At 41.5% G+C, this 23,426-nt stretch overlaps 2 protein-coding genes across 3 annotated transcripts in view; both read right to left on the bottom strand.

The window, feature by feature from the left end:
• LOC124376661 (NACHT, LRR and PYD domains-containing protein 3-like) overlaps positions 1-16,251 on the bottom strand; it is a 65,853-nt gene extending 49,602 nt beyond the window's left edge. The window contains 8 exon segments of the mRNA XM_046835856.1: positions 1,762-1,935; positions 9,539-9,926; positions 9,929-11,320; positions 12,471-12,669; positions 12,895-12,946; positions 14,542-14,649; positions 14,886-14,936; positions 16,175-16,251. Of these exon segments, the coding sequence (XP_046691812.1) occupies positions 1,762-1,935; positions 9,539-9,926; positions 9,929-11,320; positions 12,471-12,669; positions 12,895-12,946; positions 14,542-14,649; positions 14,886-14,926 (2,354 nt within the window). The 5' untranslated portion in view covers positions 14,927-14,936; positions 16,175-16,251.
• A 2,485-nt stretch (positions 16,252-18,736) lies between these two features.
• Positions 18,737-23,426, bottom strand: part of LOC124376663 (NACHT, LRR and PYD domains-containing protein 3-like) — a 30,578-nt gene continuing 25,888 nt past the window's right edge. For both annotated transcript variants that reach the window (XM_046835858.1, XM_046835857.1), the window contains 2 exons: positions 19,449-19,631; positions 18,737-19,184 (listed from right to left, as the gene is read on the bottom strand). In XM_046835858.1, coding sequence (XP_046691814.1) covers positions 19,163-19,184; positions 19,449-19,631 — 205 coding nt within the window. In that variant the 3' untranslated portion in view covers positions 18,737-19,162. The remainder of the gene's footprint in view (positions 19,185-19,448; positions 19,632-23,426) is intronic.

Here is a 23,426-nt window from a genome sequence, read left to right on the forward strand (position 1 = left end):
AGCAGCTTTGATTGTAAAGTCTGATAGCAGCAGGGAGAAAAGACCTTTTGTAACGCTCCTTCAGACACTTAGGATGTAACAGTGTGTCACTGAAGGAGCTGCTCAACGATGAAACGGTTTCATACAGGGGGTGAGGGACGTTCTCCAGTAATGATGTTTTGCTACCATCCTCCTTTCTCCCACCTCCTGTACAGTGTCAAGGGGAATCCCCAGGACTGAGCTGGCCTTTCTGATCTGCTTGTCCAGTCTCTTCCTTTCTGCATTAGAGATGCTGCTGCCCCAGCAATCCAAACCATAGGCTGAGGCCACCACAGAGTCAAAAAAGGTCTTTAGTAGCTCTCCCTGCACTTCAAAAGACTTATAAATTGCCTCAGTGTTGTTTGTCCAGTCCAGTTTGCTGTTTAGACGAACACCCAGGTATTTGTAAGAGTCCACTGGTGGTCTCTGGTTCACTGGTGGTAATGAATTTGTTTGTGCCTGTGGAAATCCACCACCAGTTCTTTGGTTTTCCCTGCGTTTATCTGGAGGCAGCTCCATTGGCACCAGTCCACAAAGTTCTGTATAAGTCCTCTGTACTCCCTGTCATCATCATCCGTGATCGGAGCGACATTGGCAGAGTCATCAGAGAACTTCTGTAGGTGACAGGTTACTGAGCTAAACATGAAGTCTGCAGTGTAGATGGTGAAGAGAAACGGGGCTAGAACCGTTCCCTGCGGGGCTCCAGTGTTGCAGACAACCATGTCAGATTCACAGTCACGAGTCCTCACATACTGTGGTCGGTTTGTGAGGTAGTCCAGTATCCAGGCAGACAGATGATGGTCCTCTCCCATGTACACCATCTTATCCATCAGGAGCGCAGGTTGGATGGTTTGAAAAGCACTAGAGAAGTCAAAAAACATGGCCCACAGTGCTCCCAGCCTTTTCCAGGTGTGAAATAGCCCAATTTAAGAGAAAGATGACTGCATCTTCCATTCCAATGCCAGGTTGGTAGGCAAACTAAAGTGGATCCATTGATGGGCCCACCAGAGGTCGGAGATAAATGAGCACCAGCCTCTCCAATGTCCTCATCAGATGCGAGGTCAGTGCTACTGGTCGGTAGTCCCCAAAGTCTTTTGGGCGCGATGTCATGCAGGATGTTTTCAATAGCTGTGGCACCTTCCACAGCTTCAGGTTCAGGTCAAACATGTACAGCAATATGCAGCACAGCTGGTCTGCACAGGTCTTAAAAAGCCTGGAGCTGATGCCGTCTGGGCCCGCAGTGTGTAATGGTTGGAGTTGGGGCTGGAGGGAATCAGCGGGGTGGGGGGTAGAGCTGATTAAATCTGTTAAAGAATAGACTAAGATCATTCACCCACTTCTGTTTACTCTCAGCTTGAGAGCTGGGCTCCTTATGACCAGTGATGTGATGTTTTTGAGCCCCTTCCACATACCGCTGATGTTGTTTTGCTGCAGCAGATCCTCCATTTTCCTCCTGTAGCATGCTTTTTCTTCCCTGATCTTCTTTCTCAGTTCTCTCTGGACAGTTTTCAGCTCTTCCTTGTTTGAGAGAGAGAGAGAGTGTGTGTGTGTGTGTGTGTGTGTGTGTGTGTGTGTGTGTGTGTGTGTGTGTGTGTGTACTTCAGTATCTCCAGTGTACAGTGTGTGTGTGTGTGTGTGTGTGTGTGTGTGTGTGTGTGTGTACTTCAGTATCTCCAGTGTACAGTGTGGAGTCCCCAGTGTGTGTGTGTGTGTGTGTGTGTGTGTGTGTGTGTGTGTGTGTACCTCAGTATCTCCAGTGTACAGTGTGGAGACTCCAGTCCAGCAGAGAGCAGCGTCACTCCTGAATCCTGCAGGTTATTGTGACTCAGGTACAGTTCTCTCAGTCTGGAGGAGTTTGAGCTGAGAACTGAGGACAGAGTTCTACAGCTTTCCTCTGTCAGATTACACCCATGCAGACTGGAAGAGAAAAGATGAAATATCAGAAGTCTGATCTCAAACACAAACACAACCATAATCCACTTCCTCTTTCCCATGGAACAGAAATGTGTGTGTTTGTCTCCCACACAGAAATCAGAGGACAGAACACCACATCAGCACATTTACAGGAGCAGGGACGTCTTTCTGCACTTCACAATCTCTCAGCTACTATTTATTACACCACCATTAGCTCATATACAGAACACACACATGTGAGAGCGAGCAGCATCCAAACACTACACTCTGATCCGTCTTCACCTTTTTACACCAAACACTACACTCTGATCCGTCTTCACCTTTCTACATCAAACACTACACTCTAAACCGTCTTCACCTTTCTACACCAAACACTACACTCTGATCCGTCTTCACCTTTTTACACCAAACACTACACTCTGATCCGTCTTCACTTTTCTACACCAAACACTACACTCTGATCCGTCTTCACCTTTTACACCAAACACTACACTCTGATCCGTCTTCACTTTTCTACATCAAACACTACACTCTAAACCGTCTTCACCTTTCTACACCAAACACTACACTCTGATCCGTCTTCACCTTTTACACCAAACACTACACTCTGATCCGTCTTCACCTTTCTACACAAACACTACACTGATCCGTCTTCACCTTTTACACCAAACACTACACTCTGATCCGCTTCACCTTTCTACACCAAACACTACACTCTGATCCGTCTTCACCTTTTACACCAAACACTACACTCTGATCCGTCTTCACTTTTCTACACCAAACACTACACTCTGATCCGTCTTCACCTTTTACACCAAACACTACACTCTGATCCGTCTTCACTTTTCTACATCAAACACTACACTCTAAACCGTCTTCACCTTTCTACACCAAACACTACACTCTGATCCGTCTTCACCTTTTACACCAAACACTACACTCTGATCCGTCTTCACTTTTCTACACCAAACACTACACTCTGATCCGTCTTCACCTTTCTACATCAAACACTACACTCTAAACCGTCTTCACCTTTCTACACCAAACACTACACTCTGATCCGTCTTCACCTTTCTACATCAAACACTACACTCTGATCCGTCTTCACCTTTCTACACCAAACACTGCACTCTGATCCGTCTTCACCTTTCTACACCAAACACTACACTCTGATCCGTCTTCACCTTTCTACACCAAACACTACACTCTGATCCGTCTTCACCTTTCTACACCAAACACTACACTCTGATCCGTCTTCACCTTTCTACACCAAACACTACACTCTGATCCGTCTTCACCTTTCTACAACAAACACTACACTCTGATCCGTCTTCACCTATGCTTGTTCAACAAAGAATACACTTTTTCAACTTGTTCAACAAGCAACGCTGTCTGTCTTTCAATCTATCTATCATCCCTCCCTCCCTTAAACTACACCTGCTTCTGAGGTACCAGTGATCTTTTCAAATGGAGATCATTCACTGCAGATCAGTATGGTTCTACATGAGCAGTCTATAGGTCCATGATGTTTCTGTTGATGGTTCTACACAGGAACTCTAAAGATGGATTTGGACTGTAATTAATGTAAACAGTCTGCTACAGTGGTTTATGACTGGTGCATGAGTGAAGCTACGACAGCAGGGATTTAATACTGCACTCAATTCGATTCACCTGGTAAAATAGACAAACTGATTCTTCTGAACAGAATAAATAAAGACTTTACCCTCTTTGCTGCTCTCTGTTTTATCAGAACTTGGCTCAGTCACTCAATCCTGGACAGCAGATAACTTCTCTCAGGCTTTCACTTACACAGAGTGGATCGTGTGATGAACGTTGGTGTACAGACGTCACAGTGCTGAATAAATACTGCAGCCCAAATTTGGAAACACTGTTCATAAACTGTAAACCTTTTTATTCAACACAGGAATTTTCCTCATTCATTCGGACCGGGGTTTTCATCCCACCACAGAACAACGTGAGTGATGCACTGCAATACCTGGCAAACCAAATATCCCACATGGATCAAAAAAGTCTGGATTCTTTTTTCATTATCAGCTTCCAAAATACAGGCAGCATATTAACGTCCCACCAGAGAAAATAACACTGGATCATTGCTACACAGTTCTTAAGGATGCATATCGCTCTGTACCCGGGGAGCCTCGGGGAACTCCACGCCTTCACCTGCATCTCACACAGGAAGGAGACGCAGCTCTCGCTCAGTCTTCAGCTCCATTCAGAATCTTATAGAGAATTCACTATTTTTCTTATAGAGCATTCACTATTTTACAGATTTGACTTTCATTAGATTTATTTACTGGATGGTAAAATGTGTGCTATGTGCTAATTGTGTTCTTTTTTCTACAAATGAATACTAGTATCAGTGAACACAATAATGTTAATAATGTAGTTTATTGTGTAAACAGAAAGTGTAGTTTTCTTATTTCAGTATAACAGTGCAAAAGAACCTGTTACAAAGAGAGTCAGAGCCAATCAGCAGCTCACTCTGTCATGGAGAACAGAGACTGATGTTAACATGGTTCCACAGGCTCTGAGATTCCTGCCCACTCAGGAACCTGGACCACAGCTAAGACCATGTGATGCACACACTCCCATGAGTCTCTTCAACATGTTTTTGTTCTGAAACTGCTGTGTCAGCTGTGTGTAGAAACACCACTGCTCAGGCTGCCAGGGCTCCTGCAAAGGACCATAAATATAAATAGACAAACGTCAGCATCAGTGAGCTGCACTGCTACACTGGGCTTTTACACTGGGCTTCTCCATGCTGACTTTCTCTGTGGCTGAAAAGTTGATCAACACGTTTGTATTTTCACGTTTAGATAACTGTAACGCTTTGCTGGCTGGAGTTCCTAAAGCTACCCTAAGTAAATTAGTTAGTACAAAATTCAGCTGCTAGAATTCTGACTAGGACCAGTGCAAGGGAACACATCACACCTATCCTGGAAAAATTGGACTGGCTTCCTGTTAGTTTTCGTATTGAGTTTAAAATTCTCATGCTCACTTATAAGGCCTTGAATAATCTGGCCCCTTAATATCTGTGTGAGCTGTTAACCCCCTACACACCTTCACACGCTCTACGCTCCTCTGAATCTGGTCTTCTAACTGCCCCAAAAACACGGCTAAAAACAGTGGGTGATCGGGCTTTTTCTTCTTTGGCTCCCAAACTGTGGAATTCCCTGCCCTCAGAGATCAGGAATGCAGAATCCCTGGGTGTTTTTAAATCCCATCTTAAAACGTTCTTTTTTAGGGTAGCTTTTATGTGACTTCGTTGTTTGTTATTTATTGGGTTTTATTTTGTTTGGTTAGTTTTAGTTCTGTAATATTATGTGTATCTTTTAATTTCATCTTTTATGTCAAGCGCTTTGAGAAATTTCTTTTAAAGGCGCTATACAAAATAAAGTTTATTATTATTATTATTATTATTATTATTATTCTCTTCTACATGGCCATGGTGAAGATGAGGTCCATCAGAGACCACCGACAGCAGGACAGTCTTTTCTCTGTTTCGTTTCCTGCCACAATCATGTAAAAAGAACAGATACCTGTCCATCATGCATGTAAGACTGTCATCGACACTATCCATCATGCATGTAAGACCCTAATCAGGTCTTACATGCATGTTCAGTCAGGTTTTAGGCCCCATCATAGCACAGAAACTGCTCTAGTTAAAATGACCTGTTTTTAGCTTCAGACCAAGGCTTCATCTCGCTGTTGGTTTTACTAGATCTTAGTGCTGCATTCAACACTATAGACCATGATCTCCTCCTAGATCGCTTACAAAATTACATCAGCATTCAGGGACAGGCATTAAGCTGGTTTAAATCCTACCTGTCCGATCGTTACCATTTCGTAGATTTAAATGGAGAGCTATCCAGGCTAATGCAAGTAAATTATGGCGTGCCGCAAGGTTCAGTTCTAGGACCCCTGCTCTTCACAATATACATGCTTCCGTTAGGAAATATTATTGGAAGGCATGGAATTAGCTTCCATTGTTATGCTGATGATACTCAGCTATATATCTCATCTAAACCAGGGGATACAGCTCAATTAACCCGGATAACTGAGTGTGTTAAGGAAATAAGAGATTGGATGACCCATAACTTTCTACTTTTAAATTCGGATAAGACTGAGATTTTGCTCATCGCCCAAAACTAGTATACAAACGCTCCAGCATCTCAACCTGCATTTAGACGGATGTTCTGTAACCACTAGTTCAACGGTAAAAGACCTGGGTGTTATTTTAGACAGCGACTTATCTTTCAAAAACCACATCAACCAAGTTACAAAAACAGCCTTCTTTCACCTGAGAAATATTTCTAAGATAAGAAACATGTTGTCTATATCCGATGCAGAGAAGCTCGTCCATGCGTTCATGACCTCCAGAATAGACTACTGTAATGCATTACTAGGTGGATGTCCTGCGTCATTAATAAACAAGCTTCAGTTTGTCCAGAATGCAGCAGTCAGAGTTCTTACAAGGTCAAGAAAATATGATCACATAACCCCGATCTTATCGTCCCTACATTGGCTTCCTGTTAAGTTTCGAATAGACTACAAACTACTACTTCTCACTTATAAAGCACTAAATGGTTTATCTCCATGTATCTCTCCAGTCTTTTAACACGCTACAATCCGTCACGCTCCCTGAGATCTCAAAACTCTGGGCTTCTAGTTGTTCGTACAATAGCAAAGTCCACTAAAGGTGGTAGAGCATTTTCACATTTAGCTCCTAAACTCTGGAATAGTCTTCCTGACAGTGTTCAGGGCTCAGACACACTCTCCCAGTTTAAGTGTAGATTAAAAACATATCTTTTTAGCAAAGCCTACACATAACACACATCACATCATAACCTTGTGCTCCAGAACATCTGATCACATCACATTATCAACTTGTGCTGTTAATATCATGAACAGCAGCTACGCTAATTCCTCTCCACTGCTTCTCTTTCTCTCCCCATCCCGAGACACCCTGAGGTTTGGCCAGCTCCAGTCACCTCCCACCTCGTGATGATTACGGACCTTGAAGAAGTAGATGCCGAACTCGCAAACATCCCGAACCATCTAGAGACGTACCAGTGCCAATTGGATCCCGCTACATGTGTGGAGTTTTGACATTGGACCTCCTGGAGTGTTTAAAGGCTCTGGCATGGAGAAGCTGATGCTGGATCTGTGGTGATCACAAATGCTGAGCTCATAAAACTCGGAGCTACTAACCATATAGACTGTATAAGACTGCAGAAAGAACATCACTTATAATCTTATACTCCAGTGCTCATGTTAGTTCTCACTGTCCAGTGTTCTGTATTGTTAAAAGATTTATGATCAAACTCTTGATGTCGCCCAGATGAGGATGGGTTCCCCTTTTGAGTCTGGTTCCTCTCAAGGTCTCTTCCTCATAACATCTAAGGGAGTTTTTCATTGCCACAGTCACCACGGCTGCTCATCAGGGACAAATTCACACCATTCACCATCACTGTTGATTTGTGTAAAGCTGCTTTGAGACAATGTCTGTTGTAAAAAAAAGCGCCATACAAATAAACTTGACTCGACTCAACTTGACTAATGGACAATATCCAACATGCATGTAAGACCGTCATTGACACGATCCAACATGCATGTAAGGCCCTCATGGACAAGATTCAACATGCATGTGAGACCCTCATGGACAAGATCCAACATGCATGTAAGACCCTCTTGGACACTATCCAACATGCATGTAAGACCCTCATGGATATTATTCATCATGCATGTAAGACTGTCATGGACACTATCCAACATGCATGTAATACCCTAATGGACATTATCCAACATGCATGTAAGACCCTCATAGACACTGTCCAACATGCATGTAAGACCATCTATCATCCAAAAAACACTGTTTTCCTCTGTTCATATTTCCTGCCACTGTTTTAGATATTTTGGATTTTGCACCATGTTTTTTTGTTCCTAATAAACTGTGTAACTGCACTCAGAAGTGAATCTCAGTCTTACATTTTTTTTGTTTTTCACTAAACACACAAACGTTTCTTTCTTGAAAGCACAATCATGTACATACATGCTGCTCATATTACTGTAGTCCAGTTTGTGCTGAATGCAGTGATATCAGACTTTTACTAGTCATTTATATGTTTATAAGCGGCTGAAAAAAAGCACAAATTTCAGGACATGTAAAAACTTCTCCCAAAACCCCCTCAGACCCCAGAGGGTTAAAGTTTCTGGGAACTGCCATTTCCCCAAACCTGAAATAGGAGTCCAACATAAACTCCATTCTCAGAAAGCCCAGCAGAGGAAGTATTTTTACACTAAGTAAGGAAGTCGGGTCTGCCCCAGGAGCTGTTGATGCATTTCTACACTGCAGTCACTGAATCAGTCCTGTGCTCATTCATCACCATCTGGTTTGGAGAAGCAACAATACAGAACAGAAACAGACTGCAGCAAAAAGTTAAAACAGCAGAAAACATCATTGGATGGTCCCGTGCCCACTCTCCAGGACTTGTACCATAACAAGAACCAAAAGACGGGCAGGATAAACCACTAGTGACCCTTCACACTCTGGACACAACCTCTTTCAGCTCCTCCCTTCTGGTGGTGCTACAAAACTTCATTCACCAAAACTACAGACACAGGAACAGTTACTTTCCTCAGACAATCAGCCTCATTAACAACTGACCTTAATGATATTCCCTGCTTCATATCTAGAAGTACTGCATTATAACAAGAACAAAGAGACTGAACAAATATAACAACTAGACTGAAAAATAGCTTCTTTCCCTTGGCTGTTTCTGCACTAAACAGCTGATATGGTGTTAACAATTACCACTTTTTGCACCACTTTAAAATGATGCATCCTTGCACCACCCAAAAACTCATCATTACATAAATCATTACACTTCTGTATGTCCATCCATATTTATTCTGATTATATATATATATATATATATATATATATATATATATATATATATATATATATATATATATATATATATTCATAATGACATTCCTTTTGTACAGCTATATCTGTCATACCAGTTCATACTGTATCATACTTATATAAAAAACACACTATATATATATCCTTCTTCAGTTATATGTACATATTACTACACCTTCTGTATAACCCCATACCCGTATTTATTACACTGCCACTGTAAATAAGCTATCTATGCACTTCTTGTTAGATGCTAACTGCATTTCATTGGCTCTGTACATATAAACTTTCTTTCGGCTTCTCCCGTTAGGTGGCGCCACAGCGGATCCTCCACGTTTGATTTGGCACATGTTTTTACGCTGGATGCCCTTCCTAACGCAACCCTCCGGGTTTGGGACCGGCACTGAAAGTGGCTGGGGTTGGTTCCCTGACCGGGGTTCGAACCCGGGCCGCAGCGGTAATGATTTCTTCATTTACATTTCTATATTTATTACCACATTTACTCCTTTTATTATTTATATCATATACAAATGTGTTTATTTCATTTACACTAATCATTTATTCCATAACCAACAAGTATGAATCTAAACAGTGCAGTTCAGTGTTACATTAAAATACCAAACCATGCAGTCAAACATTTTTAAATAAAATACTTACTCAGCTTTTCTGGAGGCTTTGACCACCGGAAGCAGCTTCAGAAAACATTCATCTGATTGATCATATTTCCACAAATCAAACACATCCAGCTCCTGTTCTGAGTTCAGTAACACAAACACCAGAGCAGACCACTGAGCAGGAGAGAGTCTGGATCTACTGAGACGACTGTTACCTCCTCTATTCAGATAAGTTTTTACTTCCTGCTCCAGAGAATCATCATTCAGTTCATTCAGACAGTGGAACAGATTGATGGATTTCTCTGGAGATGGATTCTCTCTGATCTTCTCCTTGATGTACTCGACTGTTTCCTGTTTGCTGTGAGAGCTACTTCCTGTCTGTGGCATTAAACCTCGTAAGAGAGTCTGATTGGACTCCAGTGAGAGACCAGAAGGAAGCTGAGGAACAGGTCCAGGTGTCCATTCTCACTCTGTAAGGTCTTCTCCACTGCACTCCTGAGGAACTCAGACATGCTTGTATTTCTGAAGTAACTAAAAATGTTAGTGTTCTGCTCCAGTAACACATTTTTCTTGTGACAGATAAAGGACAGAAATGTGTATAAAGCAGCCAGAAACTCCTGAACACTCAGATGTACAAAGCTGAACACCTTCCCCAGGTGAAGCCCAAACTCCTCTCTGAAGATCTGAGTACACACTCCTGAGTACACTGAAGCTTCTCTCACATCAATGCCACACTCTCTCAGGTCTTCCTCATAGAAGATCAGGTTTCCTTTCTCCAGCTGGTGGAAAGCCAGTTTTCCCAGTGCCAGGATGCTCTCTCTGGTCTGCTGAGGATCAGGGTCACATTTCTGATGGTACTTTTGGTCCTTGTGTTTGATCTGAAAGATCAGGAAGTGTGTGAACATTTGAGTCAGAGTCTTGGGGATCTCTTCACTTTCTGCTTCACCCAACATTCTCTCTAAAACAGTGGCTGAGATCCAGCAGAAGACTGGGATGTGGCACATGATGTGGAGGCTTCTTGAAGACTTCATGTGTGTGATGATTTTATTGGACAGGCTCTGATCACCGATCTTCTTCCTGAAGTACTCCTCTTTCTGAGGATCGCTGAACCCTCTTATCTCTGTTACCTGGTCTACACACTCAGGAGGGATCTGATTGGCTGCTCCTGGACGAGAGGTGATCCAAGAGGGACAAGAGGGAAGCAGATTCCCCTTGATGAGGTTCGTCAGCAGCACATCCACTGAGGCTGATTCTGTTACATTACTCAGTATCTCATTGTTCTGGAAATTTAGAGGAAGTCGACACTCATCCAGACCATCAAAGATCAACACCACTTTGTAGGAGTCACAGTCTATTAATTCTAGTTTTCTTATTTCTGGGAAAAAGTGATGAAGAAGATCCATCAGACTGAGATGTTTCTGCTTCATCAGGTTCAGCTCTCTAAAGGGAAGTGGAAACATGAAGGTGACGTCCTGATTTGCTTTTCCTTCAGCCCAGTCCAGAATGAACTTCTGCACAGAGACTGTTTTTCCAATTCCAGCAACTCCTTTAGTCAGCACACTTCTGATGGACTTGTCTTTAAAGAGATCATTACATTTGATGGGTGTCTCCTGTGTTGCTGGTCTCCTGGACACTGTCTCAATCTGTCTCACCTCATGTTCTTTATTAACGTCTCCACTCCCTCCCTCTGTGATGTAGAGCTCTGTGTAGATCTCATTCAGAAGTGCTGAACTTCCATGTTGTGAGATTCCTTCATTAACTGTTTTAAACTTCTCTCTCAGGCTGGATTTGAGGTTTTGGTGAGACACAGAAACATTAACCAGCTCTATAACACACAAGGATAAAAAATATATATAAATATATAAATGTTTAAAAATCTCAAAAAAATTAAATTAGAATAATAAATATTTATTTGTGATTGTTTTCTTTTGGTAAAAACCATGAAACAGATTTCCCTTCATATATACTACACTTTACTGCACTACTCTCACTCTCATAAACTCTCTCTAGAGTCTGGATCTGCTCTAATGCTCGTATCTTCTCCATCAGTGAGCTGAAGCTAATATACATTTATCACAAATAAAACTGTTTGAATGAAATCATGCTGCAGATCCTGAACATCCTGCACTCAACACACCGAACATGCTGAATCTTTCCATGTTCATTATTTAACATCACTGAGTTAAAGTTGATTGTTGATAATATTTTAGTTTGATCTGCTGTTAATGGCTTCTGCTTGGTCATTTTTACACCAGAAATCTGAATCGTTTGTGATAAAATTAAACTGCAGTCATAGCAGAAAGTAAAAACTACAAGAAATACAAATGTATAGTGTAAAATTCTGATGAAAAGGAAGAAAACTGTATAATTGGACACTGATATGAAACTCCTGATTTAAAAACAGGCTTTAAGTCTGTGTGGTCCTCAGTGTCTTTGAGTGTCAGTGTGAGTTTACACCATTAATCCTCTCTACCTGTGGGAAACATTTAAGTTCCATTTTCACCTCTATACATGATCTTCTGAAGTCTTTTTCACAGTCCTGGGTAATGAAATTGAAGGATTATCAGGTCCTTGATGGACTTAAGATTTGTTGGACATGTGCTTTTATGTTTCTGGGTTTCTGGATCTCCTCCAGTCTCTTCACAGGGGCCATATTCTGAATTTGGCAGATGAACCACAAAATCCACCAAAAGTAAAATCCACTTTACCTGCACTCATCCCCATTTTCACCAAATTTACATTAAGAACCACTTCTACTTAACTGAACTTTAAATGTACATGTCATGTGGGCAAACACCAGTAGCTGAGAAGATGCTGGTCTGCATATAAAAGATAAAACTTATACCATAATCACACACGTATACATAATCTAGGAACCTTCATCTCATCATCTTCTGACCAATCAGAATCCAGAATTCAGCATCAGAGTGGTGTAAGTGTGGACCAGTGTTAAAGTGAGGGTTCAGGGTTCTTACTGTTGTACAGTGTGTTAGCAAGATCTTTGTGGTTCATGTTCTTCAGGACGTGCAGTGTGATCTTCATCGCTCCCTCTCTGACACTGTGCAGATCCTCCTCATCCTCCCTCTCAGTGCATGCTGGGTAATCTGGATTCAGGAGTTCCCTAAACCTCTTCAGCTCCTTCTTTATCAGTGTGATGACTTTGTGTTCCAGTTCCTGGTTAGAAACACACAGTAACAGATCAAAATATTAAAATATTAATATCATAAACTGAGAGATGATTTTATTCTCTGAACTGAAGAAAAGTATCTGTTTATGACCACAGTTCCAGCTGCATTTATCTCTGATTCTCCTGTGCTGATGTTCATACAGTAGATAAAACTCCATACACACACACACATACACACACACACACACACACACACATTAAACCAAACACACCTTAAATATGGATTCCAGATGTTTGCTCCTGTCTGATTTCTTCTTCTGTGGTCTGTGAACAAACAAACCCATGTTAAATGGACTATTTGTCTTCATAGCTGCATAAAGCATGATATAAATCCCTGTAGTGAACATGATCCTCCACACAATACACTGATTTCAGGATTCTGACACTGACATGTTTTAATGAATCAGATCTACAGCTTTGGTACCAGGACAGAGGTTTCTCCTGAAATGGGAGTTCACCATAAAAGACTCGATATAGAGAACATCTGGAAATCTACAATACTGCTACAGGACAAATTGTACAGTTCAGAACACAGTAAACTTTGAATTAAAATCATTGTGTTTTCAACAATATAGTTTTTGAGTCGTACATGAAATGTATCTCATCAAGAATTCCCCTGAAATGTTCTGTTAGCTAATCATGCTAATCACCTTCTGAGTGGATCAGGACACAAGGAGCAGTAAGTGCTCAACTTGAATGTTTTCATGAACACAAAACATTTCCTGGATGTTGTGTTAGTTTCTAAAACGTGTTCATTGCTGGTGGAATTCATGGCATTCAGGCTCATTGTTACTGTGTCTGTGAAGATTCACCCAGTGCTACACAATAACGATGAACTATCTGATGAACTATCTAAACTAAAAAGATCCATCAATAAACATCAATAAACATCATCTGGACACTTCTGCCTTAAACACAGTAAACAGTGAACACACTGAATGTGGTTTACACACGAACTCCAGAATGACTTTGACTGTAAAGACTAAAGTCGAGTCTAGAACCATGTATCTGCTTAGACTCATCATGGTTCCAACCTCGGGAAACAGCAGCAGGCAGAACCTGGAGTCACGTGAACCAAACATCATCCTATACTTCAGGACCGTTTAAGATAAAACTCAGTTCACTTTACAAAACACAAGAACACAAGTCTCTCAAATGAACTAAACGCATAGGAGCAGATTAAAGACTAAACACACAGTAATGCTAAAACAAAGCCAGGTGTATGCTGGGTAAATGAAGAACTCTATCCATTACTTTACACTTTATCATCACTGCTTTAGAAAGGAGACCTGGGGAGGGGGCGGAGCATACAGCATGATTCTCTTCTTCTGAACAGGTTGAACAGAGCAGAGTGTTTGGACACACAGGAGCAGCAGCCATGTAGCAGATCTGCTCCTCCAACACTAAACCTCTAATCTCCACTCCATTCCCATCAATTTACTCTGCTGTCTTCATCTCCACACTCGTCATGGCTGAAATACACTTCTGTATGACCTATGACCTGTTAGTGCACCACTCATGTGTCACATGTAAAGTTTAATATGTGCAGGTATTTTAGAATGACATAAAAATAGTCGTATTTATTAAATAATGTTTATCATTGGAAAGTTTTTTATACAAAAAACTCAATGTTCAGATGAAACCTGCACTTTCACCCCACCATTTAAAATGAAGTTCACTCAAGAAATGATCTACAAAATGATTTTATTCTGGAGCTCTGGTTACTGTAGGAGATGTTTTAAGTTGGAATGTCACTTTAAATTAGATCGGATAAACACTGTTGTGAAGTTTAGATCAGATATCTGGAGCAGGTTTCTGTCTGTAATCACACACAGTTTTATTTTCTACAGAATTTTTACCTCGGATCAGTAAAACTGCCTTTAAAGTGATATGGAAGACCCATCGACTGGTCACTCTTCATGGACACACAGCTGGGATCTGGTGAGTCTGATCTCTTCTCCATCAGACTAAAACACACACAGACAGTGTGTAAGTTCATCTTAAACTACTTTATTATTATTTATTATTACAGTCCTTTCATTTCTTCACTTAGTGATCAAACTCCTCATATCAATAATATCTGCTGCTCTTCAACATCTTTATATGAGTTTCAATAAAGTCATAAACACACATCAGATCTGATCTGATCTGTGAGTCTGATCTGATTATTGTTGCTGAATGTGATCAGATTTCTCTCTCTCACCTCTTGTCTGATTTTGTGTCTGGTTCTGCAGAGAGACTCATGTTGGAAATCCTGTGTTCATAAACACACACACACACACACACACACACACACACACACACACACACACACACACAGAATTTATATTGACATCACATGACACTTAATGTACACACAGATCGACTCTGTTCTGCTGATGATGTGATTCTGAAGGAAATGGAAGCAGAAGTGATTGAGGAGCTTCTCAGGGACGGGAGTCTGCAGATGAATGCAGGTGAAAACTTTCACAACTTCCTCTTTTATTTGTGGACTTTTTTACATCAATATTATGAGCTTCCTCCACTGACTTCCTGTAGCTTCTCACATCAGATTTACCACATTGATCTTTACCTACAAAACCAAACACACACCAGCACCACCACCTCCCACCTCTTCTAGAAGACAAGTTCTCCACAGAACAGATTCAATAATAGAGGTGAAGAACAGCCCGAGGTGAAGCAGAGAGCATTAACATGGTGTAAGATCTCACATCTAGTCATGGATCATCACCTGGTCAATGATGTTTACAGAGTAAAACTGACTGAACAGATCAAATAACAGAGTTTTAATAAATAGAGAAAGAGAGAGAGAGAGAAAGAGAGAGAGAGAGAGAGAGAGAGAGAGAGAGAGAGAGAGAGAGAGAGAGAGAGAGAGAGAGAGAGAGAGAGAGAGAGAGAGAGAGGTTTGAACACACACCATCCAGCCAATCAGAATGGAGTATTCAGACTGAACATGGTATAAGTGTATATTTTCAGTGCTGAAGGGGGTGAATACTTATGCACAGTGTGTAGAGAGATCCAGCATGTAGTAGAGACGGAGTGTAAAATGTGGTGTAGAAAAGAGAAAGCTGAGTGAAATCTAGTGAAATGTGGAACACAGCTGTAGATTGGGAGTCTCTCTGTGTTCTTTATGTTTCTCTGCTCACATGGTGGCGCTGTGCTTCACTTCCTGTTTATCTGCAGCTGTGACTTTAGGAAGAAACCTTTAGTGCTGGAACTGATGTTCACAGGTTTAAATGTGACATGAGTTGAAAGCTTTTATTTCTTTATTCTATAAGCAGTGTGTAGTGTTTTTATGATGATGATAATAAATCTAATAAAACACTTCATCACGCGCACAGTGTGTGTGGGTTCTAGAACCGTGTGTGATGGAACAGTTCACTTACAGAGAAAAATCCTCTTCATATCACACCAAATACAGCAGCACTGTTCTTCATCTCACTCATATTTATAACTTTCACCTTTTATACTCTTACATTTCACTTTACTTACCGTTTTCTCCTGCTTTTCTCCTGCTTTTCTCCTGTAGTCCGTTATATTCCGCTCTAAATGGCGGCTCAGACGTTTACTTTCACTTTGAGTATCTGCCATATACTGGTCACAGTCTGTAACTGCAGCATCTACACCTTTCTCTGGTCACTAAGTGTAACTGCACCATTTGCACCACCTGCTGGTCACACAGTGTAACTGCAGGATTTGCACCACCTGCTTGCACAAAGTGTAACTGCACCATTTGCACCACCTGCTGGTCACAAAGTGTAACTGCACCATTTGCACCATCTGCTGGTCACTTGAAAGTGAAATTATTTTCTGAAAGATCAGATCAGCTCAGAAGATCACCTAACACTTCTGCTCCATTCGATTGTATTTTCGATTGGATTATCCTTTCTATATAAATGTATTTAATTGTATATTCATGTCTTTTATGTTTGTATAAACCTGTCATATCTGTTTTCTTTATATACCTGTGCATTATCTGGATACACACTGGGAAGTATTTATGTGTTTTCATGTACGTCTATAAAGGAAGGAGGAGGTAGAACAGTGGTTAAGGAATTGGACTCTGGATCTGCATGTCACAAGTTTAAATCCAAGCACCAGTAAGATGCTGCTGCTGGGCCCTTGAGCAAGGCCCTTAAACATCAACTGCTCAGATATAAGTTACTCTGAATAATACCATAAATGTTTATGATTTTCAGATAATTGCAAAATGTGGGGGAAAAGAAGAATGTAGTCAAAACGGAGATCAAATCTGCATCAGATCTGCAGGATCTCAGTGTAACACCACGGATTCTAATCAAGTGTGAGACATGAAACTGTCTGTTCTGAAATCCATGAAAATGACAGACTGAACTCCAGCCTCATCTCCCAGATTAACCTTCACCTGAAATGACCTCTATGTACAGGAAGTAGTTGAAATGCACACAGAGAGGAACAGAAATAATATTGTGTTTCTGTTGTTTACTTTTTATTTACAGATTTTTATTTCTACACTGAATTTTAAGCTGAAGGCTAAAAGGCGAGAGGTGAAAACCTGATGATGATCTGGTGGAGTTTTAGAGCTCATGTGTATTAAATATACCAAATATTCTTAAATAACATTACAATATTTGTGATGATTAAATTGCAGATGAACTTTAACTGTTGAATTTCTACAGAAACTATAACAGCACTGCACAAATATCAAATGATATCAAATTAGAATATTAAACACAAATCTATGTAGCGACCAAACCGGAAGTGCTGTTTTCTATAAGTAGGAACTTCCTCCTGTCCTCCTACACTCAGTAGTGCATTTATTATGAAGTCACTGAATGGAATTGAGCGTCACTGTGTGAGCAGAGAAACACCGCTCGAGGATCAGTGCAGTTCCACCAGTCACCAGCAGGGGGTGTTTAATCTCACATGATACACACTGCACCCTCCTCACTCCCCGCATTTGAGCGCGTGCAGCAGTGAACAGTGTGTAATATACTGTACACACACACACACACACACACACTTCCCCCCTGCCTGGTCCTTTATGATTAGGAGATAAGACACGGGCATGGGTCATAAATATGTAAATATGCAAATTAGAATGAGAAACAAGAATATAATCTCAGAGCTCACTCTTCTGTCCTTATGGAATATTGTGTACTGTAGCAGTGTGTGTGTGTGTGTGTGTGTGTGTGTGTGTGTGTGTGTGTGTGTTCAGGATGCGTGACGCTGCGAGGAAAATGGCAGAGAAACATTTTTCGGAGCGAACGATGGAGCATGTGGAGTTCCTGCCTGTGGAGTGGAGGTCAAAGCTCTCTCTGGATGGAGGTGTGGGAGATTCTTATCCTTATTCCTCACACACACACACACACACACACACACACACACACACACACACACACACACACACACTTTATAGTGAGTTTACATTCCCAGTGTCTGTGTGATTATGTGTGTTAAGGGGAACGGTTATATGTTTATGAACATGTTATAAGACGATGTAATTTGCAGTAAAAGAAGAAAAATAAACTAAAAGGATCAGAATTGTTATCTGACTTCTTCAGATAAAGAGTGTAATGTCAGGATGGAGCTTTATACATGTTTATCAAATATTTACAAACACTGAATATATACTTTTATTTACTCTTCACTCAATTAGTGTCGACGTTTCCATAGAAACAACATCAGTTTTACTGTAAGAGAAACTGATACAACAAAACTTCTCTCATGATTCTGGAAGATGTTTCAACCTGATGTTTGGTCAGAAACGAAAAAAGACTATTTTTGTGTTTCTTCATGGTTTTATTTGATTTACTTCATGATAACAGATAAATAAAGAGCTTCAGAAATAATGTGTAATAAAACAACATACACAAGAATACAATAACACACTGCTGAAAATATAAGAACACGTTGTTTTTGATACTGTTGTGTTTGATCTGGACTTTAAGAGTTCTATATTATACTCCATACACTGTAAAGAATTTATCATGTGATAATATTGTATTAAATCATCAGTAAATATAAAGTACACACACACACAACACTTTCTTCATAATAAAGAATGGGAACAGGTTCAGTTATTAAAGTTGGATGTTTATGTACAAGTTTATACAGTATTAAAAATACAGTGTTTATAGCTGAGCTCATTCAGTGTTTTTTCTCTCATAAATTAACACTCAAATGCAGATTGTGTTTATCTGAGACTCTGTGATGAAATTCAGCAGCTTCTCCGTTGTTTAGCTTCAGGTGATAGGTTCAGTCAGAGGAAATGATGTGATGAGGAGAGTTCTCAGAGACGTGAGCTGAGATGTTCACAGTAAAGACTCAGCTACGGCTTTTAATATACACTCAATGAGGTGTTAGTTTTATACAACATGATATTTGTTTTGGGGTAAAACCACAGTGAACAAAGATTCAAACCAGAATCAGTGTTTTATAGAGAATGAAAAATGATCCTGAAATTAATGATTTCTTTGTCGAGCAGAAAAACATCATACATCATTCCTGTGTGGAGAAACGACTAGAAAAGAACAGAATAACACACAGTGTTAATCACAGTGGCTTAATCAGAGTTACACCAACAATATAATGAGCAGCACACACACACACACACACGCATCCACGCACACGCACCCACACACACACGCACCCACACACACACACACACGCACACACACACACACACACACACACACACACACACACACACACACACACACACATTCACACGTACACACACACACACACACACACACTGACTGTGTGTATAAAGTCAGTAACTCACTATAGCTTCTTCAGGTTACAGTGTGGATCCTTCACCAGATCATTGAGCAGCTTCACTCCTGACTCTCTGGTTATATTTAGATTCAGATTCAGATTCAGTTCTCTGAGGTGTGATGATGAATTTACCCTCAGAGCTGAAGTCAGAGCAGAACATCCTTTATCTGTAATCCTGCAGTTACTCATCCTGCAAGATAAAAAACATGTCTTCTATTCAAAATACTGATAAAATCATTATATACATAACATTTACTCTCCATCTGAAAACTGAATGCCGCTGTGTGTCAAATGTGTGTGTGTGTGTGTGTGTGTGTGTGTGTAATTATTGCATCAATATGCTATAATACTCATAAGATATACCTTTATTCGTCCCTCAGTGGGAAAATTAATTGCCAAATTACATACCACTCTGGAGCTTTGGAGCATGCACACAAAGAGCTGGAGACGTGACCACACAGCTTTTTACTCATTTACTCAGCACACTGCATCCACACACACACACACACACACACACACACACAGCAAAACTATACAACACGTTAAACCCCTCAGTCTTCAGCGATGTGACCGATATCCCAGTGTTCTCAGGTGTTAATGTTTAGCAATAGATTAAATAAAAAGGGAGAGGAGTAACCGTGACTAACTATATGTCAGGGATCCACCTGCCATGCCCTCGTCGGTGGCTGTCATGCTGCCGCTCTCTCTGGCACTCCCGGCTTTGATTCCCGACACCTGTCACTCGTTAACTATGCAACTATATAAACTCCCGTTCCAGATTCACAGACTATCGGTTCCTTAAGGTCATGCTACAGATCTCGTGGATCCCCGACTGCAAGCATTTCCTGCTGGTCCCTCCGTGGACTGTCTCCGCTCCGTGGATCATCTCCGTTCCACAGATCATCTTCGTTCCACGGATTCTCTCCGTTCCGTGGATTATCTCCCTTCCCATGGCCGCAAAAAAGAAGGTTGTAAAGCCACCTGGCCATAAAAGGGACGTTGTACCGCCGCCCTGGCATGAAAGGGATGTTGTACCGATGCCCGGCAGCAAAAGGGATGTTGTACCGCTGCCCAGCTGCGAAACGACAGGAGTACAAGGAGATGCGGCAGCAGGTAAAGAGGGATGTGGCAAATGCAAAGGAAGAGGCATATGAGGAGCTGTATGAGAATTTGGACACAAAGGAAGAAGAAAAGGATTTGTAGCGATTGGCCAGGCAGTGGGACCGAGCTGGGAAGGATGTGCTGCAAGTCAAATCATGTCAAGAAGCTTTTATTGTCATTTTAACCATATATAGCTGAAGCAGTACAGAGTGAAATGAAATGAAATGAAATGAAATGAAATGAAATGAAATGAAATAATGTTCCTCCCGAACCTTGGTGCTCCATAAAACAACATAAAGCTACATAACAGAAAACATAGGGCTAAGGACTAGCAAGTATCCTCGCCAACATACAATGCATCATGTGCAACCTGGTGCAAACAGTGCAAAGACAGACAGTGCAAAGGCAACAAAAGACAGTGTAGGATAAATACACAAAATAGCACTGCCAGTAAACACACAGTGCAGTGTGTAAAAGTGTACTGAGTACAGGAGTGAACATTGTAATAAAACAAAATGTAAAAAATAATTTGTGCAAAAAAACAATAGCAGCAGTGAAGAAAAGATGTGGGAAGACAGCATGTAAACAGTTTGTAGTAATGGATTGATGTAATATGAGTGGTGCTGAAGACATGGATGTGTAAAGGTACGAGTGTGTGTTGAGTCTGGATTGTACCGGTGTGCGTGAGTTTTAGTTCAGTTCTGTGTTGAGAAGCCTGATTGCTTTAGGGAAGAAACTGAAACTGTTGCACAGTCTGGATGTGAGGCCCGAATGCGGAATTTGGAACCACTTCTCTGATGGCATGAGAGTGAAGGGTATGTATGACAGGTGTGTGGGGTCTTCCACAATGCTGTTGTTTTTATGTCCGTAGTGTCTGTGATAGAGGGGAGAGAGACTCTGATGATCTTCTCTGCTGTCCTTGCTATCCTCTGTAGGGTCTTGCAATCCGAGATGGTGCAATTCCCAAACTAGGCAGTGATGCAGCTGCTCAAGATGCTCTCAATGGTCCCTCTGTAGAACATGGACAGGATGGGGGGAGGGAGATGGCCTTTCCTTAGACTTCTCAGGTTGTAGAGACACTGCTTGGCTTTCTTGGTGATGGAGCTGGTGTTCAGTGACCAGCTGAGGTTATCCGCCAGATGAACACCAAGGAATTTGATGCTCTTGATGATCTCCACGGAGGATCCATTGACGATCAGTGGAGAATTGTCGCTCTGTGCTCTCCTGAAGTCAACAGTCGCTCCACACCAGGATGTTAACCGTTGCACCTCCTCTCTGTATGCTGCCTCATCGTTCTTGATGATGAGACCCACCATGGTTGTGTGATTGGCAAACTTCATGATGTGATTTGATCTGTGCATTTCTACACAGACATAATCCAGCAGTGTGAACAGTAGTGGGCTGAGCACACAGCAGTGGACTGAGCACACAGCCCTGAGGTGCCCCAGTGCCTAGTGTGGTGGTGCTGGAGATGCTGTTTCTGGTCCGGACTGACTGAGGTTTCCCAGTCAGGAAGTCAAAGATCCAGTTACAGAGGGAGGTGTTCAGGCCCAGTAGGCTCAGCTTCTCAATCAGGTGCTAAGGGCTAATTGTGTTGAATGCTGAGCATTATCTTGAGGCACGTAGGAAAAAATGGCGCTGCTCAGCAAGATGGTGAAGATGTCAGTGTAGACATCCGCTAGCTGTTCTGCACATTCCCTGAGCACTCTGCCAGGAATGTTGTCTGGTCCAGCAGACCTCCGTGGGTTACTACTGCATAGAGTTTTCCTCACTTCAGCTGTGCTTAGACAGTGGGAGGAGGGGTGGTCTTCCTCGCCGCCATGTTGTTCTGCACCTCAAACTGGGCGTAGAAGCATCTGGGAGGGAGGCATCATGGTCACAAGCAGGTGAAGTTGTCTTGTAGTTTGTGATCGCCTGGATGCCCTGCCACATGCGCCGGATGTCTCTGCTGTATTTGAAGTGGCCGTGGATTCTCTTGGCATGTGCACACTTCACCTCTCTAAAGGCACGGGACAGTTTGGCCCTCGCTGTCTTTAAGGCCATCTTGTCCCCTGCTCTAAAGGCGCAGTCTCTTGATTTTAGCAGCGCACACACCTTAGCGACTTCTGGTTGGAGCGTGTGGTGATGGTCTTGGAGATGGTCACCTCATCAATGCACTTGCTGATGTAGCTGGTCACTGTTGACATGTACTCCTCCAAGTTGATGAAATCGACGTTGGTTGTAGCTTCCCTGAACATGTCCCAGTCAGAGCATTCATCTCGCTGTTAGTTTTACTAGATCTTAGTGCTGCATTCGACACTATAGATCATGATCTTCTGCTGGATCACTTACAAAATTACATCGGCATTCAGGGACAGGCATTAAGCTGGTTTAAATCCTACCTGTCCGATCGTTACCATTTCGTAGACTTAAATAGAGAGATATCCAGGTTAATGCTAGTAAATTATGGTGTGCCACAAGGTTCAGTTCTAGGACCCCTGCTTTTCACAATATACATGCTTCCCTTAGGAAATATTATTAGAAGGCATGGAATTAGCTTCCACTGCTACGCTGATGATACCCAGCTATATATCTCATCAAAACCAGGTGATGCAGCTCAACTGGCTCGGATAACTGAGTGTGTTAAAGAATTAAAAGACTCTTAACTTACTATTATTAAAGTATGATAAAATGGAGATTTTGCTCATCAGCCCAAAAACCAGTACACAGAAGCTCCAGCATTTCAACCTGCATTTAGATGGATGTTCTGTAACTACTAGTTCAACAGTAAAAGACCTGGGAGTTATTTTAGAGCAACGTGTCTTTTAAAGATCATATTAACCATGTTACAAAAACAGCTTCTTACACCTTAGAAATATTGCAAAGCTAAGAACCATGTTGTCTA

Source organism: Silurus meridionalis, chromosome 23 (assembly GCF_014805685.1).
Source record: "Silurus meridionalis isolate SWU-2019-XX chromosome 23, ASM1480568v1, whole genome shotgun sequence".
NCBI classification, from domain to species: Eukaryota; Metazoa; Chordata; class Actinopteri; order Siluriformes; family Siluridae; genus Silurus; species Silurus meridionalis.